This window comes from Rhamphochromis sp. 'chilingali' (assembly GCF_963969265.1).
Source record: "Rhamphochromis sp. 'chilingali' genome assembly, chromosome: 3".
Classification (NCBI taxonomy): Eukaryota; Metazoa; Chordata; class Actinopteri; order Cichliformes; family Cichlidae; genus Rhamphochromis; species Rhamphochromis sp. 'chilingali'.
In genome coordinates this window covers 35991467-36010492 of record NC_137931.1, presented here as the reverse complement: position 1 = coordinate 36010492, position 19026 = coordinate 35991467, and the positions used below count along the sequence as shown (strand labels likewise).

General features: G+C 43.9%; 1 protein-coding gene across 5 annotated transcripts in view; it reads right to left on the bottom strand.

The window, feature by feature from the left end:
* Positions 1-19026, bottom strand: part of sema6bb (sema domain, transmembrane domain (TM), and cytoplasmic domain, (semaphorin) 6Bb) — a 147533-nt gene that overhangs the window by 42192 nt on the left and 86315 nt on the right. For all 5 annotated transcript variants that reach the window (XM_080877284.1, XM_080877287.1, XM_080877283.1 and 2 more), the window contains exons 7-14: positions 18930-19020; positions 18404-18523; positions 16950-17038; positions 15973-16190; positions 9319-9450; positions 8207-8356; positions 7101-7280; positions 2881-3021 (exon numbers count right to left, since the gene is read on the bottom strand). In XM_080877284.1, coding sequence (XP_080733410.1) covers positions 2881-3021; positions 7101-7280; positions 8207-8356; positions 9319-9450; positions 15973-16190; positions 16950-17038; positions 18404-18523; positions 18930-19020 — 1121 coding nt within the window. The remainder of the gene's footprint in view (positions 1-2880; positions 3022-7100; positions 7281-8206; positions 8357-9318; positions 9451-15972; positions 16191-16949; positions 17039-18403; positions 18524-18929; positions 19021-19026) is intronic.

The window sequence follows — 19026 nt, the reverse complement described above, 5'->3', positions numbered from 1 at the left end:
ATATATATGTCTGGTAATTTTTTGCTTTTTTGGTGGAATGATTGCACAGCATATATCTTTAATGGCTTTTTTATTTTAAAAAAAGTCTGAATTGCTTTCAGATGTCTCTAATTCACACAAGCTCAACGTTATGGCCAATGGCTCAACATTATCTTTTAACTTGACAAGGCCTAGGCCAATTACGTTTTTGACTAGAGGTGATAGTTTCTCTTTGCAGCGTTATTAAGAGAATTTGTTTGACAGCACTCATTGGACTGACCAAAACTCAGAACCATGGGAAAGTCCAAAGAATTTAGTGAAGATCTCAGAGGGAGGATTGGACTACCTCCTATCAGCAGCTAGATGACTGAAACACAGTCAGGTGTTCCAACTGGACATTGATCCCAAAAACACATCAGAGCTGGTTGGGGAGTGGATAAAGCAGGCTAACATTAAGCTTCTGGAATGGCCTTTCCCAAAGCTAATGAAATTAGAGGACGGCTCTTAGAAGCCGGGTCTGTGCCAGGAAACCATCTGATTTAGAGAACTTTACCAATTCTGCCAAGAAAAATCGTCAAATATCAGCCAGAATCATGGCAGAAGCTGACGGCGACTAAAGGCGTCTTCAAGGGGAAACTTACTAAGGTGTATTTAGACAAATATTATAGGTACAGCTATATCTGCTGCACCAAACCAGCTGGCAGTCTTTCTTTTTACCAAACTACCGGCACATTAACAGCAAAGGTGCAAAAGTTAAGGACAGATGGTGTAAAAGATGGGCGTAGGTTTAGAGTCTGCAAAATGAAGCAAGCATAAAATGTCTTTTAAACCTTAAGACTGTCTTCTTTCTAATGACCAGCAGGGGAAGACTCTGCATGCACCTTTAATGATATTCTGCACCAGAGCTTAATGAGCCAGAGTTAAACGACATCAAAAGATCCAGCTGTACGCTCGGCACACAGCATAAAGCCGAGCTGTTACTATGAAATACTGAAGATTTTATTTAAAAATGCAAGCATATCAAACAGGATTAAAGTCAGGTGGAAAGGAATCTGCACATCAACTGTCATCGCACTGATCCAAATTCAAAGTGCTCAAAAATATTCTTCAAAGGTTAAAAAAAATAGACTTGAAGCCAGCGAAGCATGACTAAGAAATATTTAACCTATTTGCACACAGAAAATTAACTCTCATACACACATCGAAAATAAAAGTGCACACGCCATACACACCTCAGAAAGCATGCGAGTGCTTTCTTAATGTGCATTACACGCTTGTACGACTCACCTGGTTCAGTGAACACAACTGCACGCCTCATGTACCAGAGTGTGTACCAGTCTGTGTTACTGTGTCAGTGGACTCTGAAGGGCCACAGCCACGGGCAACTAGACTGAAGTGTGATTCTCTCCAGTGTGCAGACTGTGTGGGTGTGTGCAGGTGAAACAGCCTTGCTTTGAATAAATCTTTATGTTTAATTGCAGCACAGCCAGGCTTCCAGAAATCCAGCTTCTTCACTGTTCTTTCCCATAATCTAAAATGTAGTGATGAACAGAGTGATCAGGAGGGTTGGGTGCTAAGTTACTAGCTAAAGAATAACGAGCTTGCTTTACAAGGATCATCTGTACACTGTATGGATTCACAACTACTAAATACTGCTGAAACAGAACAAAAATTAAGCTTTAATTTTACTCATTGAAAGCCAGACTGAGCACAGATTTTTTTTAGATGATCTGTGAGCACAATTAACAGCAAAGCAAGCATTTAAAATGCTCCAAACAGCACCAAGAGCAGTCGCTAACTCACATTAGCTGAGGTGATGACTGCAGCTACCGTATCTGGCACTTCTCTTTTCCTTTTTCCTCTTTGCTTCAAAGATGGGGACCAGGTCTGCAACCGCTCGCAGTGAGTTTTTGTGTTCAAAGCGCATTTGTGTGGCTATAAGACGCTAACTCAGTCTGCTATCAGTTTGCAATACAGTGGAGTCAAGTTGGCAATTACATGCATCGCAATCAACTGCGATAAATCAGTGCAAATCTCAAATCTGTTGATGTCTGCAAACACAGAACTTTGCATTAACTAACATTCAGAGTCGACCCAAAACCTCACAGATGTTGAGGAAATTCACAAAGGTAGTTGCTGCAGGATGCTGATATATGACACGGGCGACTTTGCTTTAATAAAACCAGAATACAAGCAGTTTGCTGAGAGCTGAGTCGAGTTCCTTACTGCGAAGACACACACTTTTGATCTGCACTTTTGCCTCCCATCACCTTGTGATCTCGGTTGGTTGCCAAGAGGTTGAGGGTGTTGCTCACTCAAGTTGGTCACTGCAAGGACATTTCGATCTGGACTTTTTGGAGCTGGCCTTTTGGGATTTGTGGAAGTATTTGGTCGTTGGGTTTCGGAAGTGTTTGCCGCGTAAGGTTCGCTTTTCTGCTCCGTTTCTGCTCAACTGCAGGACTCGTTCACATCATTACTACTCTGCTATCAAGTTAAAATATCATGTATTGCATTATCAGCAATTATTATTACTGGAAAGTAAAATTATGCTGCACACGACAGAGTAAAACAAAAATAATACACCGCTATTTTAATTGAATTTATTACATTAAAAGCTTCCACTTGATTTTATGCCAACTTATTCACCTATTTTATTAAAGTTTGACTTGTTTTTACTGTGCTGCATTTAACAGATTGCCATCTCGCTCAAGAGCAAAGCGGCAGATGTTATAAGTTGTAATATTGTGTTATTATTGCAGCAAAGACGGGTCTGCTACAGCTGCAGCTGGAAGAAGGACACTTGTGAAGGCCAGATGGTTCCTCGAGGGTCACCTAACATCTCATCTTTGCCCCGCTGCCCTTCTTTGCTATTGTGTGAACGTTTTTTTGTCGGAGGCTTACTTCATGCATCGGGAATAAAGCTGGCATCGTGCCACTGGTACTCTGACCACACAGGACGGGAAGGCGAGGAGCAGAGTGTGGCTCATCCGGTCTAGAGTCAGGGACAACAGCTGCCTGGCCTGCAGAGAGTCCTCAGCACACCTGCAACGAGCACACACACAGATGCAAATACACATAAAAAAAATATTTTTTAGAATTACACAATTTCAATTACCAGACTGAGGCAGCACATTAAACCTATGACCCCACTCTTAGCTTTACAGCTGGAAAAAAAACTCCCTAATGACCAAATATGAAACACAGCCAAACATAAACAGCTTTATAAATAAAAGCCATAATAAAAAAGTAATTGATTAGAGAGACCATGCGTGTAGATGTTACAGTATCAACCCAAAAATCCACGGCGCTGATTATAGAAGTTCGAGGGGTCGGCTGGCCATCAAATCCAGCACCAGGAGCTGAATCTCATCTAATTGGCACTTAGAGCTGCGATAGCTGGCACCGACCTGCCTTCACGCAGCTGATTTATACCTTTTTATGCACATGTGCACTCATGCATGAGTTGTATCTGGATGGTTTATGGTAATAGCATTGCAGCGGGCCCACAGTCATTAAGAAGAATCTATCATTCTGCTAAGGCCAAGCTGTGAGTCAATTCTTCACAGCCAATATCACAAAAGGCGGGGAGGGGGGGGCAGTGAAGGTGAAGAAAAGATCACGTAGCTAACAAATGTAGGAATAAGGCAAAAAAAAAAAAAGAGTCTGGTAAAGAGAAAATGAAAGACATTCGGTGATTTTAGGTGATTGCTTGGTTCACTGTGGAAGCCGACCTATCACAGGTCAGTGTTTTTTTTCTGTGATGACTTCTTAAGTGAGAACTATGTTAGCTGCCCTGTTTCTGTGTGACCTGTTTTGTCTGTGGATATAAGGTGAGTCTGCGGTCTGCAGAAAAAAATGATGTGATAGTGCTCCATCTCCTGATTAGCTGGATCCCTGCTGTGAAAGCCCGGAAAGCTCACCTCACCGCGCGGACCAAATTACTCCAGTCCACATAAGCTTATTCACAGGACCCTCTCATTTCACTTGCCATCATCTCTGTCCCCCACTTTGTCACATCTGACAGAAATTGGTGTTTGGGGGCAGATGGAAAAAGAAAAGAGAGTGGTAGATACATGAATAACAAGTGAAACCGTGTGAGGAGATGGGATTGTGTTGCCAGTCTGTTGGTTGAAGGAATAATACTTTGTTTCCACAGGGGAAAAAAATGGCATATATCAGTGAGCACAATTAGCTAAAACAGAAAGCTCGTGTTTAGAAACATGTACTTTGTTTTTTTAATGACTCTAATTAGCCTCGGTAAAAGATAATCACCAGCCAAAGCTGCGTGCATCTGTGAGGCAACCCCCCCTTCCAGCCCGGAGTCATCCACCATCTCAACAAAGAACAAAAAGAAGACTGAAAGGCTATTGTACCCTGTGTTCATTACGTAATGATGGGCATTCAGAGGAGCCTCAAAGCTGCGCGCCTCGTGCAAAATGCTAATTAGAACGGATCAAGAAGCCCAATCTACTCCGATCTTCTGCCAAGATCCAGATATTAAACGTGATTCAGCTGCAGTCTGAAGATAAGGGGTCAATTTTCCTGACAATCTGGAACTTTGGTCAAGATTAAAGATAGTGTGATTTTATCATCGTTTCATTACTCATGTTTTCTCACTAATGCTGCTCTTCTCAGGCTCGTTAGAACATGTTGAGATTTCTCGATAATGAACATTAACCGCTTTTCTTTTCTGTTTGCATAATTCCTATTCTTTGCAGGCCGTTTCATCTCCTCACATCTGCCACAATTACGTACATCGCACAACGAGTAGGTGAGCTTTTCTGTATGATTCGACGTGTTTCCGAGACAAGTGCTTTTGTCTCCCCTTGCAGCGCCTCTTTTAGTAAGAGCCACATCACCTCCCCGGCTCCCCGCGCTGCGTATACATCAAAGCTAGATGTCACTTAACCCCTTCCTTCCCTCGACCTGCGTCATCTATTTGCGAGCTGTTCCACGCCAAGCTCTCTCACTACCCAGGTTTGTGCCTTAAAGGAATAATAAAGAATTTCTTCACTTTCGTGTCTATATAACAAATACCAAGCCTGCCTGCGGGTAGTTACAGTGGGGCAAAAAAGTATTTAGTCAGCCACCGATTGTGCAAGTTCCCCCACTTAAAATGATGACAGAGGTCAGTAATTTGCACCAGAGGTACACTTCAACTGTGAGAGACAGAATGTGAAAAAAAAATCCATGAATCCACATGGTAGGATTTGTAAAGAATTTATTCGTAAATTAGGGTGGAAAATAAGTATTTGGTCACCTCAAACAAGGAAAATCTCTGGCTCTCACAGACCTGTAACGTCTTCTGTAAGAAGCTTTTCTGTCCCCCACTCGTTACCTGTATGAATGGCACCTGTTTGAACTCATCATCTGTATAAAAGACACCTGTCCACAGCCTCAAACAGTCAGACTCCAAACTCCGCCATGGCCAAGACCAAAGAGCTTTCGAAGGACACCAGGAAAAGTATTGTAGACCTGCACCAGACTGGGAAGAGTGAATCTACAATAGGCAAGCAGCTTGGTGTGAAAAAATCAACTGTGGGAGCAATCATCAGAAAATGGAAGACATACAAGACCACTGATAATCTCCCTCGATCTGGGGCTCCACGCAAGATCTCATCCCGTGGGGTCAAAATGATCATGAGAACGGTGAGCAAAGATCCCAGAACCACACGGGGGGACCTGGTGAATGACCTGCAGAGAGCTGGGACCAAAGTAACAAAGGTCACCATCAGTAACACACTACAACGGCAGGGAATCAAATCCCGCAGTGCCAGACGTGTTCCGCTGCTGAAGCCAGTGCATGTCCAGGCCCGTCTGAAGTTTGCCAGAGAGCACATGGATGATACAGCAGAGGATTGGGAGAATGTCATGTGGTCAGATGAAACCAAAGTAGAACTTTTTGGTATAAACTCAACTCGTCGTGTTTGGAGGAAGAAGAATACTGAGTTGCATCCCAAGAACACCATACCTACTGTGAAGCATGGGGGTGGAAACATCATGCTATGGGGCTGTTTTTCTGCCAAGGGGACAGGACGACTGATCCGTGTTAAGGACAGAATGAATGGGGCCATGTATCGTGAGATTTTGAGCCAAAACCTCCTTCCATCAGTGAGAACTTTGAAGATGAAACGAGGCTGGGTCTTCCAACATGACAATGATCCAAAACACACCGCCCGGGCAACAAAGGAGTGGCTCCGTAAGAAGCATTTGAAAGTCCTGGAGTGGCCTAGCCAGTCTCCAGACCTCAACCCCATAGAAAATCTGTGGCGGGAGTTGAAAGTCCGTGTTGCTCGGCGACAGCCCCAAAACATCACTGCTCTCGAGAAGATCTGCATGGAGGAATGGGCCAAAATACCAGCTTCTGTGTGTGCAAACCTGGTAAAGACCTATAGTAAACGTTTGACCTCTGTTATTGCCAACAAAGGTTATGTTACAAAGTATTGAGTTGTATTTTTGTTATTGACCAAATACTTATTTTCCACCCTGATTTACAAATAAATTCTTTACAAATCCTACCATGTGGATTCATGGATTTTTTTTTCACATTCTGTCTCTCACAGTTGAAGTGTACCTCTGGTGCAAATTACTGCCCTCTGTCATCATTTTAGGTGGGGGAACTTGCACAATCGGTGGCTGACTAAATACTTTTTTGCCCCACTGTAGTCACATAAGGAAAACAGCAACTTTAAAGCTTCCTGATTAACATGTCACGTACTATGCATCATGCACGGATGCGATATCAACTGTCTTCACACATGCACTGAAGCCTTGAACTTTACCATGCATCACTGAGTGGAAGTGCATGAAAGAGTCCGATGCAGTCCATGTGATGTCTATTTGCACTTATTTGCACTCGTGTGGGAAAAGCAAAGACGCCGCCTGAACCAAATGGAGTATTTCCAGTGAGGAGATGTCTGAAGTGTGCTCCATGTGGAAAAGGACAGCTTCAGACGTTGTCCTCACCTAAATCCTCCGACGCCCGACGAGTTCATGTGTGAAAACGGCTCATTTTTAATGACAGAAACCTGCCAGCAGTCTCCATCACACATTATTCACATCTACATCCAAAAACACGTATGTAATTCTTAATCAGATCATGCTTTGTTGTACTCGCTTACTTATCGGGGTTGAAGCCCTCCAGTTCTTCCAGGAAGATGTTGCTATTGGTAACGGTATTGTCCTGGTTGGGCATGATGAGAAACTTGAGGATGGTCCCTCTGCTTGAGCCGAGGAAGAGCACGGTGCGGTTTCTGTAGGGCCCGGCCTCGGTATCCACCACAATCTTATTCAGCTGGTACCTGAACCGCAGGGGAAACAGAGCGCTGCGTTAATGCCACGGCGCTGTGCAGCTCATTTGGGACTCACTTCCACAAAGTAGCTTCTGGAGGTGAGTTTATGATTTAAGTGCATTACAAATTATTGGTTTAGATGTAAAATACGGCCTGGTGTGAATTTAAATCGTGATATGCCATTTTCACTCGAGTCACTGGAAAATGATATGAATTCCTTAGAGAAGAAGCCGCTCATCAAATTTGCATAATAAACTAATTACGCCAGACGTTTCCGACATTAATAATATTACTCAAGTAAATGGGTTTGTCCTAGGACAATAGCAGAGTGCTGCTGATCCACACAGAGTTCTGTGTGTGTGAGTAAGTAGATGAGAATAGAAGCCATGTTGTGCCGGGTGTTTAATATTCCTCGTGCACCCGGTCCCCATAATCCCCTGGTGGCTGTGGGACTCCGTACGGTAGACAGTGGGAGGCGGGGGGCAGGCACCAGTATTTATGTGGGACTTGATGGGCCACAGCTGCTTGCCTGCTACCACAGGCTTCAACAACCAACTTATGTTGGTTGCTGTTCAGCAAAGGGAGGAGTTCATGTAAATATACAGGGTTACAGGCCGTTTCAGATCTCATACACACCGCATCTCCTCTAATTAACTGTTGCGACTTGAACTGTTAAAGCGTAATTAATGTGCACCCCCAGTTTCATTCATTTTCAACTTTGGTTACAAAACAAACAATTGTGAGCATGACAGATTTAATTTGTTTTAGCTGTTACAGCTGAACACGGGAAAAATGAAATATGTCCATATATATTCTATATGTATGGACATATTTCCAACTGGACAGATATAATAAAATGTCTCACCATTATGTTGCAAAGAGATATTCATGCAGTTTGAGTGAATAATATAGTAGTAATGCTCGGACCGTCTCACCTGACCATGGTTCTCACTATCCAGGGTCGTTGTCCCAGTGATGGGACTGCTTCATCCATCAGAGGATGGGTCTTCACAAAATTTAACATCTCATCGGGGAAGGAGTTGGAGGAATTAAACTTGGATCCTTGAACGGCACAACCACCGGGTCTGGGGAAAATAAGATTAAGCATGTTAAGCACAAAGATAGTATTATATAATTAAGCAGTCTAAACAGTCTGAGTGTCTCACACTCAGACAGATATCCTTTTTTTTTTTCAAACCATACTGATCTGATTCAGTTAAAAGGACCTGACATATAAAGTAGAAATAAAGTGACAGATATGCACGAGCACAAGACGTAGATTGGAGGGCAACAAGCTTTATCCTTGTGATAAGGGATTTTTCTGCTTCAGTGTGTATCAACAGACTTTTGTCTTTCCTACTTATTTAATCATATAAAAAGCACAACCGTAGCTTTAGTTCACAGGACACATCAGCTGAGGGTTCAGCTGGGACCCTTCCATCTGTTTGGTTGATTCAATTCAATTTAATTTAATTTATATAGCACAAAATCACAACAATAGTCTCCTCGATGCATTTTTTAGTATAAAGTAGACATCCTACATTAAAACTGGGAAATCTTATAAAGGCTGCACAATTTACACCGCCCCCTCCCGCCTCCAGTTCTCTGCAAGCCACTTTGAGACCCAGACATTGAAATCCCAGCTATTCCCCCTTTGATGCTAAGCCTGCTCTGGTCTATGCTTGGGGTTTTTGCTGTCTCCCCATTATAGGCTTTCAGTGTGTGTGAGAGGAAGAAGCTCAGCAGAAAACCACACTGCCATATATATAATTCGCTGCAGATGGAATAACAATCCTCCATTTTTCCCAAAGTGTTCCTGACTGAAAGACCCAGGAGTAAAATTCACTCGTGTTACTTTGCATTGTCTATATGCCCTTTGGGGATGAAACCCTACCCACGAACGACAACCTGCAAAACACCTTTTCCAAAGAGTCTTACGGCCAACTCTGACTTCAAAACAAAACTTTACAACGCAGCTTTATTCCCCTGATCATTCTTTGATAACAACTCGAACACAGGTGCACAAATTGATTACCGCCATCTGCACCTTGGTTTTGGGATGACTTCATCTGGAACAGGCGTCCAAATAGACTCTGGTGATTTCTGCTCCTTAAACCTTCCATCAAACACAGCAGCCAGCTGCTCCATGTCAAAGGCGCACACCGCCGAACCTGGAATGCTACAGAGACAGAGACGGGCGATTGATAAAAACACTTTGAACTGACACAGAATGGCTCAGTGTCAGCAGGCTGTACGTTCCAACGAGGCTGCGGGAAGAAGAAGTGACGGAAAAGAGAAGATGAGGTCGATTATAGCTCGGCTGAAAAATAGACTGTGAAACTTGAAATAGGAAAAGAGTTAAAATATAGAAAGTCAATTGTGACAAGAGAAAGAGACAGACACCCGGCAAAGATGACAAATTGGATATGGGCTGTTCATATTTTGACATCCATTACTGGAACACAAAGGAAATCGGTAGTGAGACGAAGAGAAAAGCAGGGTAAGACAGATGCTGTCAACTCTGTGTCCAAAGAATAGATACGCGATGGATGCAACAGCTAGATTAGGCCCGTGAAAAGATCTTGGCTGGAATTCCTGAAATATAAACCAAACAGGAAGTGAGTCACTGAATATTTTCTCTTCACAAAGGGGCAGAAGATTCCCGTAAAGGAAACGAACCCAACAAAATGTTACAGTAAAACGCCTGGTGCACCTCGGAGGTTGTTCAACTACTCGCGGACCCAGCGAAAGGGCGCAGAGCATCTGTTCTGAGAAGCGTTTGTGTCCCACACTCGACACGAGCAAACACACACTGACAAAACCAACAAATACAGACACATTCACACAAAGTCAGACTCACTTCTGAGGCCACGTTTCTGCGCTTCGACTACGGAACAAAGGAGTAAAGAGAGCGGTGTCAGGGTGAGATAAGAAGTGAGTTTTTGAACATGCTTCCTCCTTCCACACTGAAGTCTCTGTGTCCTCATCAATGACTAATGGAGTGCGTGGTGTGAGAACAGTGACTCAGTATTAATACCTTAGAGATACACACACACATTATAAAAACCTGAGACTGAGTCACCTGGAACCTGCTGCTACATAAAACCCACAGAGTCCCCGTCTGTTTATTTCCTCTTCTCACGCTTCCTTCAAAAGTAAATGTCCAGCTGGTGAATGTGAGGGTCTCTGAAGCTTGCCCCCAGGACGCTGCATCAAGCTGAGAGGCGTTTCTGTTGATTGCCCCTTGAAAGCCGCAGCGTTTGTTTGGAACGGCAGCGCCTGAAGGCTGGATTTTGGTTGCAGTAGGGAGCCGCGCTCTCCCGATGTGCCGTTTGATCGGGTCACGCCGTCTCCCTGGGTACTTATCGTTCGTAGGCAGGAATGTGACTCGACCCCGGGCGGCACGGCGGAGCTGCGGGCGTATCTGTGGACGATACGGCGTCTCTCTCGGGGCTGCAGGCACCAGATGTTATGTTTGACACATCTGCCAGCTTTGCATCACCGCCAGCTTGGCTTCCTTTCTCTACCTTCGCCCGCCCCAATAACTCTGCTGCTCGAGTCCTCACTAAGACCAAAAAAGTGGACCACATCAGTCCAGCTCTGAGGTCCTTACACTGGCTGCCTGTCCGTCAGAGGATAGACTTTAAAGTTCTGATGCTGGCCTATAAAGCTCTGAATGGTTTAGGACCAAAATACATCAATGACCTCCTGACCCAGTATGAACCTTCCAGATCCCTCAGGTCATCTGGATCCGGTCTTTTATCAGTTCCCAGAGTCAGAACCAGACACGGAGAAGCTGCATTCAGCTTTTATGCTCCTTATATCTGGAACAAACTCCCAGAAAGCCTCAGATCAGCTGAAACACTCAGTTTATTTAAATCCAGGTTGAAGACTCACCTGTTCTCAGCTGCATTTGAATAAAGCACCAAATCCACACTTTAAGCTTAAATTTCAAAACTTACATTTAACTACTGATTTTATCTACTGTTCTAATTTTATCTGTTTTGATTTTATATACTGTTTTGTTTGTTTGTTTGTTTGTTTGTTAATTAGTTAGTTAGTTTATTTGCTTGTTTTAATCAATTTTAAATCATGCTTTTTATTTGTTCTTGTTTCTAATGTCTCTGTAAAGCACTTTGAATCACCTTGTTGTTGAATTGTGCTATACAAATAAACTTGCCTTGCCTTGCCTTGCCCCTCCAGCCCCCGGCTCTATGTTTCTCTCTCGCTGCAGGTCACTGGGCTTGGCCCGTGTAGGGCTCGGTGTCTGACAGAAGCAAGCCAAAAAGCCTCGGGCTGTTTATCTCACAGAACTCTCCTAATTATTCTCACTCTTATTTTTATTCTCTTTGTCTCTCCCACTATTTTTTTAAGTCTGTGTGTGTGTTTTCTCACACACAAAATTCATTTCCAATAATTTTCCTAGTTACTCCCTCATACTCGAGACTGCTTTCCCTTTGTTTACATCTCCATCATTCCTTCAGCCTGCTGAAATTTGCCTTCTTTGCTGGTGTTGAGTGGCAGACTGTCAAGGCTTACAAAGACTCGTGTGATGTTTGTCTGAGAGGACTTCTGTGGAGTCTGAAGGGCTTCCTCGCTGTTTAACAAACTCACTGACAGCCTGAAATATTTTCACACCGTCCAAACGGATGCGTGACACCAGGATTTTACAGGACGGAAGGAAAATCTTTTAATTGGTGGTTTAACTCTTACAGAGACTTTGGATATATGTATTTATAGATTTTACATCAGGGTTATAAAATTTCTGTTCCGGTATAAATATAGAAAGATGATTTTGTTCAAAAAAAGGTCGAGAAATAAAATTTGTAACCTGTAGCATTTCTACAGACAGGCTTAAAGCTTTTTTCTGAGGTTTCTGATGAAACTGTGGGCTGTCACTGGGCAAGAGGCTCCCGTAAAGTATGTTGTAAAATGTTATAAAAAAAAGGTTTACTGGAACATTTTCCACTTCTACCATTTGGATCATTTGTGCCTTTTTGTTATGTCACAGATAACGTTTCTATTTTCCATTTATTATATTTTCCAGCATTCTGTTTATATTTTGCCTTTCAATCTTAGCTTATGTTCGAGTTGCTGTGTATCTTGGTTACTGCAGTATTTAGTTTTATGCGTTTTTGTTCCCGTTTCTGCATTGGTCTCGTTGTCTTTCTTTGTTCGGTTGTGTCTCTCTTCCTGTTTTATTACCTTCCCCACGAGTTGTTTTGTTCGTTATCGTTAGCTGTTCCTACCTGTATCCTCTCCCCTCATTATACCAGGAGTATTTAGTGTCCCCCTGTCCTTCATTGTGTCCTTCGTTGTGTCCTTTGTCGTGTCCTTTGCCGTGTCCTGCCTCTGGGGAGTGTGTTTCCTTGCTCCATGTCTCCCTGAGATTCCTAGTTTGGGGATTGTTTATTCCAGTTCAGCCACAGTTTATATTTTTGTGTTTCTGAATTAGTTGAGCATTAAAGCTCCCCTTTACTTAACGTTTGTCTCACGAGTCCTTCATTTGTGTCCACATCCTGCCCGCCACGCTGCTGAACTTTGACAATTATGTTTTTCATACTTTCTCTTGATCTTTCCCTTTGACGTCCGTGTGGATTTTTCGTTTTCTCTCTAACTTAACCTCCGTGGCCTATTTTGACAAACAAACCTCGCTCTTAAACTCTCGCTGTTTGGGGTGCCGTGGTCGTTCCACGTGCTACCTGTTCCTATCCACTGCCCATTTCTCAAGAAACAGCTAGCTGCCTCATTATGTATTCTGGTGCCTTCTCTGCTTGCAGACCCAGGGGGTCTAGCTTGCACAGCTGTGCATCCTGGCATCGTAAACCTGTTCTCCTCCTGCTCCTTGTCCTCCTCATTTCCCCTCCTCTGCTGTGTTTTCCCACAGGGGCATCCTGCTGTCCGACCCCTGGGATTCTTTACAACCAAACCCAAACATGGCCTCCCGCTCTCAGGATGCAGCAGATTTACTCTGTTTTCCATAAAATATTTTTCTTCCATTCCTGGGCGGTTATAACAAAACTAATGAGCTGTCAGTCTGTTCCAGGAGAAATAGACGTTTTTAGCTGGCAAAACAACGACAAATAAAAATAATGAGAATGGTTTGTTTTCATTACCAGCCCCAGGTAACCCTTCAGTTTGACATCCCGCTGCTCTTTTTTTAAAGATATATCATTTATTATATAAACTAGGAAACACAGCTACCAGAAAGCTCCTACACTTTCTCATAAGTTTGATGTTTCCATGACCTTTTGAGCATCAGGTGTGCAAGGAGGGTGGTCGGTAGGAAGTCTGGACTCCTCTTTCATTCCCGTTGGGAGAGAAATTACCCTGGGCTCCGGCGCTGGATCGACAAAGGAACTGGCAACCTGGGGTGATGTTATGTTCTGGAAACGAAGATGAAATGATCCCACAATGATCCAAAACAGTGGAGCAGCTGTAAAATGACTCCAGGAGTACGTGGCTCACAGGTGGAGATGAGTAACTCCCGAGCGTCCAGGGGAGACAGTAAAACCCTGACTTCATTCCCATGCTACAGTCCAACACTGCACAGGCCAAATAGCAGGAGAGAATGGCTCTTTCCTCCACTCCCGGGTCCTTCTTCGTGCTGTTTTCACTGCAAGCTGCCAGCCAAAGCAATTTGTCTGGCAAGCACTTGGCCAGTGTGGCGCAGTGAGCCACACCGGGGCCAGTGGGAGGTTTTTTTAGATCACCTCACACATTCTCTGTATCTCTTTGTGTTTACTTTCCTCTTTATCTGTCCATCTGAACCTCCTTTTCTCTCTGGCTCGGCTGCGGGTTATTTAAAACAGGGCCCAGCGGCAGGTTGCGCAGGCAGGTGTGGGCGTGTGTGTGTTTAGCCGGCGCGCTTCTTCGGTAAACTGTAAATGCTGTTATCTGGGAACCGCTGTGAATGTTTCCGAGTGTGCGAGTTTGTGTGTGCATAAAGCATCCATCTGTCTCTGCAGGCAGTGGCCCCCACTCGCAGCGGTGCCCTTCCAAACACGCAGATAAGATGCAGCTGATGAAACAATTTTAGATGTCAGAGAACGCACGTGTTGTCCGTTATTGACTTCCTCGTCCTTGAGTTTCTCATCCGTCTCTTCTCCTCTTTATCTTTTTTCTCCCTTTTAAATGTACTTGTCTCCTCTGTGCTTGTCCCACCGTGCACCTCCCGCGCCCGCTGCGACAGAGCTCCATTATATTCTAAAAAATAAAGATATTCTTATAATGGGACCACTGATTGATGGCAGATAGGCTGCTGGTGGCATTACAGTGAGAGGTTTGGATTGCTATCGCACCAAAAAGAAGGCGGTTGCGAGCATTTCCAAGTGTGTGCTTTAAAGTGCTTGCTCTAGCAGACACAGCAAATGCCATTGAGGTAGTGTAACATGAGTGGGCCATCACAGAGAAACTATACTGAATCCCGCTCTATAATATGAGCCACTTAGACTGCAATATAGTCATAGACTTTCATCCTTCTGCTGCTCGGAGGACGCAAACATTCAGAGCAATTTAGGCTCAGACTTAGTTCTAAGATGATGCCTTACAATGCCGAGAAAAACAGCATCAAAGTGCTCGGTGAAAGCATCTTCAAACGCAGCATGATAAGCAGATTACTGTAACTGTATGAGGAAAGAGACATGGGATTAAAAAAACACACTGCCAAGGCTCATCGTTTGAGTCAGCTGTGACTTACATTTTCTTTTCTCACTTTTTCTGGGTTACAGTTTGTGTTGTCTTTGGCTCTGCTAATGCCCTCAGCCTGCAGTAATCCCCCACTTACCGGGTAACATCTCTCCTCCTCCCTCCTCCTCTCAGCGTTCTTCAGTTTAATCGTGTCTTTCAACAAATCACCCTTTTGTCCTCCATGAAAGCATTCCATGTGTCTTAGATTACTCTGTACAATCCTGACCTCTGCACCCCAACACAGGCACGTTCGTTTTTCTGGAGCTTGTAGGAAACCTTGCTCTTTGTCTCAGAGTCGGCGAAGATACAAACTATGGTGGTCCACAAAAGAGGCAACTACACACATGTGCATTTCTTTAAAAACACCAACCATGACAGAGACAGAGGACCCCCCCCAGGCCTCATTCACACATTTATTAAACAAAAAAATCTATAAAAAAATAAACAACCCGCAAAAAAATGCACTTAAAGGCAGAAAGGTTTACAGAAGTCAGTCCCTTTGGGGTTCTGCTGCACGTATGATGTAATATAAGCAGTGATTTCACGAAAACAACTCAATGTTGAGTTATATATCACACCTGAACATCCCATACTGAGTTCATACAAAGGCAAAGAAAGAGCAGTGTCATAAAAATGTGAAATGGACAAAGGAGTCTGGGACACAACCGCACTCTGTATATAAAAGATCAACAGTTAGAGTCTTGACTTGAGCATTTTCACCAATTTTGACATTGTTCATGTGTGCAAACCTACTTTATCCTGCTTTTTTACTCTAATGAAGAGCATAATTTTTTAATGAACATTCAGCAAGACTTTAAATACCATAAGCTCACCAAGAAACAAGTACAGCTGGACTTTCTATAACCAGAGGACTCGTGAGGATTCTTTGAGAGAATGGAGGTCTGCGCTGGTCGAATGTACATGCCGCGCTCTTCACATATGAAGGAAAGGCCACGATTCAGGGGTCTTAAGTCTCCCTGTGTGTGAGAGAGTCTCCTGTTTGTGCAGGTACCTGTTGGCTGGTGTGGAGAACACCCCCAGGACGATGTCCCTGCCGTGCATCCTGATGATGGGGCTGGTGGAGTGGAGCAGGTTAAAGTAGAAGTGGGAATCGCCGGGCACGGAGCAGTTCAGACGGGCCTTTAAGAACGACGTCCACTGCTTCTCCAGGACGCGCTGAGACCCGCCTTGATCCCGCTTGCATACCCGGGCAACGCGTGACACCACCACCTGTGAGGAGCCGCGAGCAGAGAATATGATACTTACTATACAGAACGAGCACAGCTTGCTTATATCTCCGATGACTCCAAAGCTGGGCAGTTAATATTTCCTGAGGTTTCATCTTGAAAACTACATATTAAAAAGCTCTTTTTAACTCCAGGGCGATCTCTGAAGAGTCATTTGCATGCTATTTGCAATGTGGAAACCCTTTTTTGACAGATCATTGTTTTATAATGCTAAATCTAATATCAATTATTCATGAAAATGTCAGTGCATCTCAAAATTGCTTCTTTGAACACACAATAGCGATGCCTCTTAAGTATCAATTTACTCTGCTCTCTGTAAACATGTCGCAGCCAGGGACCTTTTGCAAACACTCCCCAAAAGTGAATTGCTAATTTATTAATGAAACAGGTTTATATTTATTTATTTTTAGTTTTAATAAAGATGCAGCTACTGCTCTGGGGGCAAGAAATATATCAAGTCAGTAGAAAATCGACCAGTTTTTCTTAGGTTAATACAGACAGCTGGTAATAACGTGACTTGTTGCATTAGATATGCACGTAAACAAATACAAAGGTGAAAGGTCATCGCAGTTTTTAACAGAGAGATACTAGACCTGCAGCTCTCTTCATGCTTGCATTCTAATGATAAATTCCCACATTTCTCTCCAGTTCTTTTTAAAAGATGCTGTGAATGGACCTCAAGGTAATGTGAGAGTGCTCAGCAGGGGAGGAGAATATATTTCCTTCGCAATGACTTCTTTACCTTCTCCAGGTAATTGAACTCCATGGCTATCTCTCTGAAGAAGAAGTAGATGTGAGGTCCCCACTCCACGGCACTGACAAAATACGGCTCTGTGTCGTAAGAGAAAGAAACACTCAGAGAAGCAAACAAGAAAGGCGACGTGTGCAGGAGTAGTGCACGGAGAGAACAGGTTTCATGAAGTACAGGCGAGAACGAGTATAACAAAACAGCATTTCCATTTGCAAATGCATCATTAATTCCCACAGCAACCGAGCGACATGGGGGCAGTGAGAAAGAGGCAACAGCCATGCTTAATTTCATTACATGGTGAAAGGGGATTTCACAGCAAACAATAAGCACATTATGACTCCCTCGTGCTTCCGAGGAACGAGGCAGGCGTGCCTGGGACCTTCTAAAACCTGTGTGAGCATTAAGACCAGGGGCTCGGGCAATGTGATTGGCAGGTCCACTCAGTCTGGTGACAGTGTCCACCAATCACACTCTGTATTTTTACTTTGTAGCATAAACACCGCAAGAAGGTTTCTAATAGCACTGGAAATGCAAAGTGTCTTACTCTCGAATATTCGAACTGTAAAATAACTGAAGGATCTTGCGTTTCAACGAATAACAAAAGCCGTAGTCTGTGAAAAAAGCTTTCATGCACTGTGATTGGCCCGCTTGTTTCCAGCAGTCAAAGTCACCAACAAGTGCACGCAGTGTTTTTCAGTCAAACGCGTCACGTCAAAGGAAGCAGACGATGCTGCACACGGCGTTGAAGGGGCATGACGGGCTCAACGGTGGAAGCATTTTACCTGCATGCTCGAATAAACATACACATGTGCCAAATGTAGCGTGTATCTAGGAGCATGGCTGTGAATAATGAATACACAACGAGCTTGTTGCGAACACAGCTACCGTGCCAGCGACGCTGTCATCACAGGTATAATTTATGGTAGATCTGCGGCTTTTTTGACTGACATGTGCATCATGTATTAGATTCATGAGGCACTTTAAATGGTTAAAAACTGAGTATTTTTACAGGTTTAGATTAGGTCTACTAACAGATTCTGCTGTACTATCACAGCAGCATATAAAGTTATTAAAATGAGCTTCCTTTCCCCCTGAGCCAACAAAAATATACAAGGATAAAGTAAAACTTTGAGATCCTGTTGCAGGCCCGGGGGGACAAACGTTTGGTCGGACACTGTGTAATATGGGTGATTCTGTGAAAGAGGCAGCTCTGTGTACAGCTAGCTGCCTGCATGCTGACTCAGACCTGTCCTACCAGCATATGCATCGATCCACGTGCTGCTAAGTAATGTGGACACAAACTCCAGCCATCAGACTCACATTAACATCAACAGCAGGCGTGATGCTGAGCGCGCTGCGCCGACATAACTATGCTTGACGGCACACAAACGAACACGCCCACTCAAAGCGTCCACACACACACACGCACACGTGTCTGCAGATACCTCTGAACCACTTGGAGTCGTGCTTCACGGTGCGCAGAGCAGGACTGTCCCCGAGGCTACGGTAGATCACCGCGTCGATGGCCAGGAAGTCCGTCACTGTGGCCGTAAACAGATTCCCCTCTGATACACACAGACACACAGACACACATAAAAACAGCTGGTGAGTTGGATCGTCTGCCAAAGCACCATCATAAACAGTGAAGCTGGAGTTAATGTGACCTTTTATGCGCTGCATTATAAACACGATGTGACTGACCACTCAACAATGTAATTGCAACTTTTCTACACGCCCACACAAAAATAACATTCGTTTTTTTTTACTACCAGCTAATATCAGATAAGGATCTGAACAGTTTCAGACACACTATTGATTATTAATGAACGAGTTCAAACACAACGGGGTAAACTGAAGCTGAGGAAACGCTGCGGCTCTCTTTTGTTCTGCTCAAGGGACAAAAATATCTTTTGATGACATCGCACACTTCCTCATTGTGTGACAGCACACGCTAAACAAACCATGTCGTACCTGCGACCAGAGCTACGTTGGCGTGTTTGGGATCATAGGGACACCGGGCCATCCCACTGACTGTGTCTCCCAGCATCTCCAGAGTGTCTCCCTGTTA